Source organism: Propithecus coquereli, unplaced genomic scaffold, assembly GCF_000956105.1.
Source record: "Propithecus coquereli isolate 6110/MARCELLA unplaced genomic scaffold, Pcoq_1.0 Scaffold501, whole genome shotgun sequence".
NCBI classification, from domain to species: domain Eukaryota; kingdom Metazoa; phylum Chordata; class Mammalia; order Primates; family Indriidae; genus Propithecus; species Propithecus coquereli.
The window spans coordinates 828782-832287 of record NW_012150853.1 but is presented as its reverse complement, the minus strand read 5'-3'; the positions used below and the strand labels follow the sequence as shown (position 1 = coordinate 832287).

The 3506-nt window shown below is 55.8% G+C and overlaps 1 protein-coding gene across 1 annotated transcript in view; it reads left to right on the top strand.

Annotated features, from left to right (window-relative positions):
* Nucleotides 1-3506, top strand: part of OGFOD3 (2-oxoglutarate and iron-dependent oxygenase domain containing 3) — a 17579-nt gene that overhangs the window by 7280 nt on the left and 6793 nt on the right. The window contains exons 3-4 of the mRNA XM_012656446.1: nt 1710-1785; nt 2737-2779. Of these exons, the coding sequence (XP_012511900.1) occupies nt 1710-1785; nt 2737-2779 (119 nt within the window). The remainder of the gene's footprint in view (nt 1-1709; nt 1786-2736; nt 2780-3506) is intronic.

Below are 3506 nucleotides of genomic sequence, written 5' to 3'. Positions count from 1 at the left end.
TCCCAGCACTTTGGGAGGCCGAGGCAGGAGGATCGCCCAGGAATTTGAGGCTGCACTGAGCTGTGTTCTCACCACTGCACTCCAGCCTGGGCAACAGAGAAGACCCTGTCTCTAAAAAAATAAAAATAGTCAGAATGCACCCAAAGCCTGGCTGAGGACCGAGCTGGGCTCTGGCTGGTGCTGGTCCTGCCATGCAGCCCCTGGCCGGTCAGAGGCTGGTTGGGGGGTGAGGGGCTGCCTGCCGTAGGCTGTGTCCCACGCACACCAGCGCTGCCAGCTGCTCACAGCTCAGTTTTGTCCTGTCCGCTCTGATCTTTTTGTCACAGTTCTTTTCTCAACTCCTTCTGGTCCTGTGTGCACACTTGAGGGGACCCGTGTCACCGTCGGCCACGGGCTCTGTTCTGTCCCTGCCCCTCCCTGGCTGGGTCAGCCATGAGGCTCAACCGACTGTTTCCTGTCTGTCAGGGTCTCTGTCCCTCCTTGCCTGGTGTCCAGGGCCTTAGGAACCCAGGTTTCATGAGTTTTGTCTGGTTTTTGGTTGTTTCAGGTAGGAGGCTGCATCCAGTCCTGGTTACTGCTCCACCTTGACCGTACACAGAAGTCTCAGATCTCCGGAATCTTGACATATGGTGTTTTCATTATTGTTTTATAAGTATTTTCTAATTTCTGGAATTATTTTTTGATCCATGAGTTATCGTGGAAACTTTTCTATTTTTATTTTTTGAGACAAAGGCTCGCTGTGTCACCTGGGCTGGAGTGCGGTGGCATCGTCATAGCTCCCTACAGCCTCGAACTCCTGGGCTCAAGTGATCCTCCCACCTCGGCCTCCCGAGTAGCTGGGACTCCAGACGCCACCACCATGCTTGTTCATTTTTCTATTTTTAGTAGAGACAGGGTCTCGCTCTTGCTCAGGCTGGTCTCAAACTTGTGAGCTCAAGTGATCCTCCCGCCTCGGCCTCCTAGGATTACAGGTGTGAGCCACCAAGCCCAGCTGATTCTCTCTTTTTAAAAACTGATGTCAAAGCTGCTCGTGTCGTAGTTAGGTAACACGAGCCATATGACATCAGTTCTTTGAGATCACTTTAGGCTTTCTTCGTGGCCTAACGTGTGGCCTGTCTTTGTTTGTGGTCCCCGCGTATCTGGGGAGAATGTGTCGTCCATGGCTGTGTGCAGAGTTCCACGTGCTTGTCCTATTCCGACTCACAGCACAGACCCTCTGTCCTCACCAATTCTGTCTCGTTCGCCATCAGTTGCCAAAGGGGAGTTAGACTCTCTGCCGTGACAGTATTAGGGCCAAGAGTAGAATTACAAACTCAGCTTTGCTTATTCCTGGAGGATTTCCTGCCGGGCGCTGATGAGTGCGCGGCCCTGCCGTTGGTGATGGTTCGAGAATATTGTCAACACCACGTCTGGGGTCGCTTCTGTGGCTTTCCCAGGGCTTGGGAGCAGCGACAGGTGCTTCTGGATTAACCCGTCAGCCGGGGCCTCCGGGAACACAGGACGCCCAGTGGGACACAGACTCCCGGGATCCTGCCCGGGCGCACGTCTGTGCGCGGCGGTTGCTTATCTGAAGTTCGTGCTTACCCGGGTACGTTAGCCAGATGTGGCCACTCTAATCCTGGAGGGGCCTTCCAGCCCCACCTCGCCAGAGCCGCCGTCCCTGGGGCCGACGTCTAAGTTAGCATCTCCCCCGCCTGTCGTTTCTCCAGGCTGCACCCCCAGGAAGTGCGGCAGAGGCGTCACCGACGTCGTCATCACCAGGCAGGAAGCGGAGCGGATTCGCAGGTAACCGCCCTCCTCTGAGCGCCTTGTCCCAGGGTGTTCGCTGGTCAGATTTAAGCAAACAGATGGGAAAGTGGGCCTGGGGCAGGAAGACAAAAATTACTACTGAAAAAATGACTTAAAAGATTTCATTATAATTCCTTAAGAATTTCCTTTTGTGCTTTCAAAGGCAAAGGTTGGATTTTCCAGTTTCTAGGAGGAAAGGCCGTGACCCTCGGGGATGCTGTCGCTGGCAGAACCTTCCCAGGGCGCGGCCTCCTCTCCGGGGAGATGCTGTCCCCACGGCTCTTGCGGGAGCCCCGCACGTGTGAGACTCGTGCTCTCCGAGCCTCGGTGGTCAGTGGCTACCTGATGTTTCTGTGTCTGTCTGAAGCTGGGTCAGCCCTTCCGCCAGCCTGGCCATGGCTTGTGGCAGCACAGGTGCTTGCCGGAAGCAGCTGGCCCTGCATTTTTCCTTGTTGAGATTTGAAAAACAAGATCTTGAAAGCTTTGATTTTCGGACCAGTTGTTTAGACTCAAAGCATGTGGAGCGTCATCTGGCCCTTGGGCTGTCCTCCCAGTCCAGTGCCGTGCCCCTGGGACTCCGAGGGAGCCCGGCCCATCTGCAGGGTCCTCTACGGTCCCAGGAGAGACTCGGAGCAGTTCAGCCCATTCCAGGAACACTCCCGAGGCTCCCGGCCTCACGCTGTGTGCGGCACCATTGGCTCTTAGTGAAAAGACGGGAAGTTAAGCCTGGTGGTTTCTAAGCCGAGTCGTGTGTTAACAAGACGGCAGTAACGATATCGTCGCCCACTTAACTTAGAAAGTTCAGTCCTTTGGTCTAAACATTTGCATCATGAACATTAGACAAACAGAATCTATTACGTTACCTGAATTATGCTGATTGATATTTTGCCTCGATACATCTTGGATAATTCCAGTAACTAAATTCTGACTCAATATTATCCCCCACAGCATAGCGGAGAAGGGGCTCTCCCTGGGAGGATCTGACGGAGGGGTGAGTTGAAGGTGGTTCCTGCCTCGGTTTCTTTTTACCCTTGACCTTTGCTCTTACTCGGGGCTGGGGGAGAGAGGCCCAACGTGCAGGGTCCTTGGGTTCCCCCGGGCTGTGGACCGGCCGTGGCGTTTCTCAGCACCGACCACGGCAGCCACACCTGTCGGGCACTCCGTGGCCCCCAGATGTCCCCTTGTTGGGAAGAAAGTGTCCTTAGACTTGTGTGGTGTCTTCACATGGCTTTGGGTCACGTGGGGGGAGGAGGAGATGGAAGAGGGGGTAATTGAGGGGCCGGGAGATGCTCCAGGGGACCCAGAGGCCTCTGGACACGCCCCGCGGGATGGCAGTGCTCGGCGGTGGCCTCAGGGGACGTGTTCCCCCAGAGCCCGTGAACTTGCTCTGACTTGGGAAGGATCTCTGCAGACACGGTGAAGGCTCCTGGGATGCGAGCCCTCGGGTGGTCGGGCTGGGCCCTCAGTCTTGTACGTGTCCTTATGAGACGGCAGGGGGGTCTGGGAGCAGAGGCTGGGGCGGTGCAGCCACAGCCCAGGGATGCAGGAAGGACCCTCCCCGGAGCCTGCAGAGGGAGGGCAGCAGTGACGCTTTGGCCTCCAGAACTGTGAGAGAATCCACTTTGTTGTTTGAAGCCCCCGGTTTGTGTCACAGCAGCCGAAGATCACCGAGCCAGCTGCACTCTGGTTTCCTCAAGGTTGTTTTCTTGCTTAGTGTG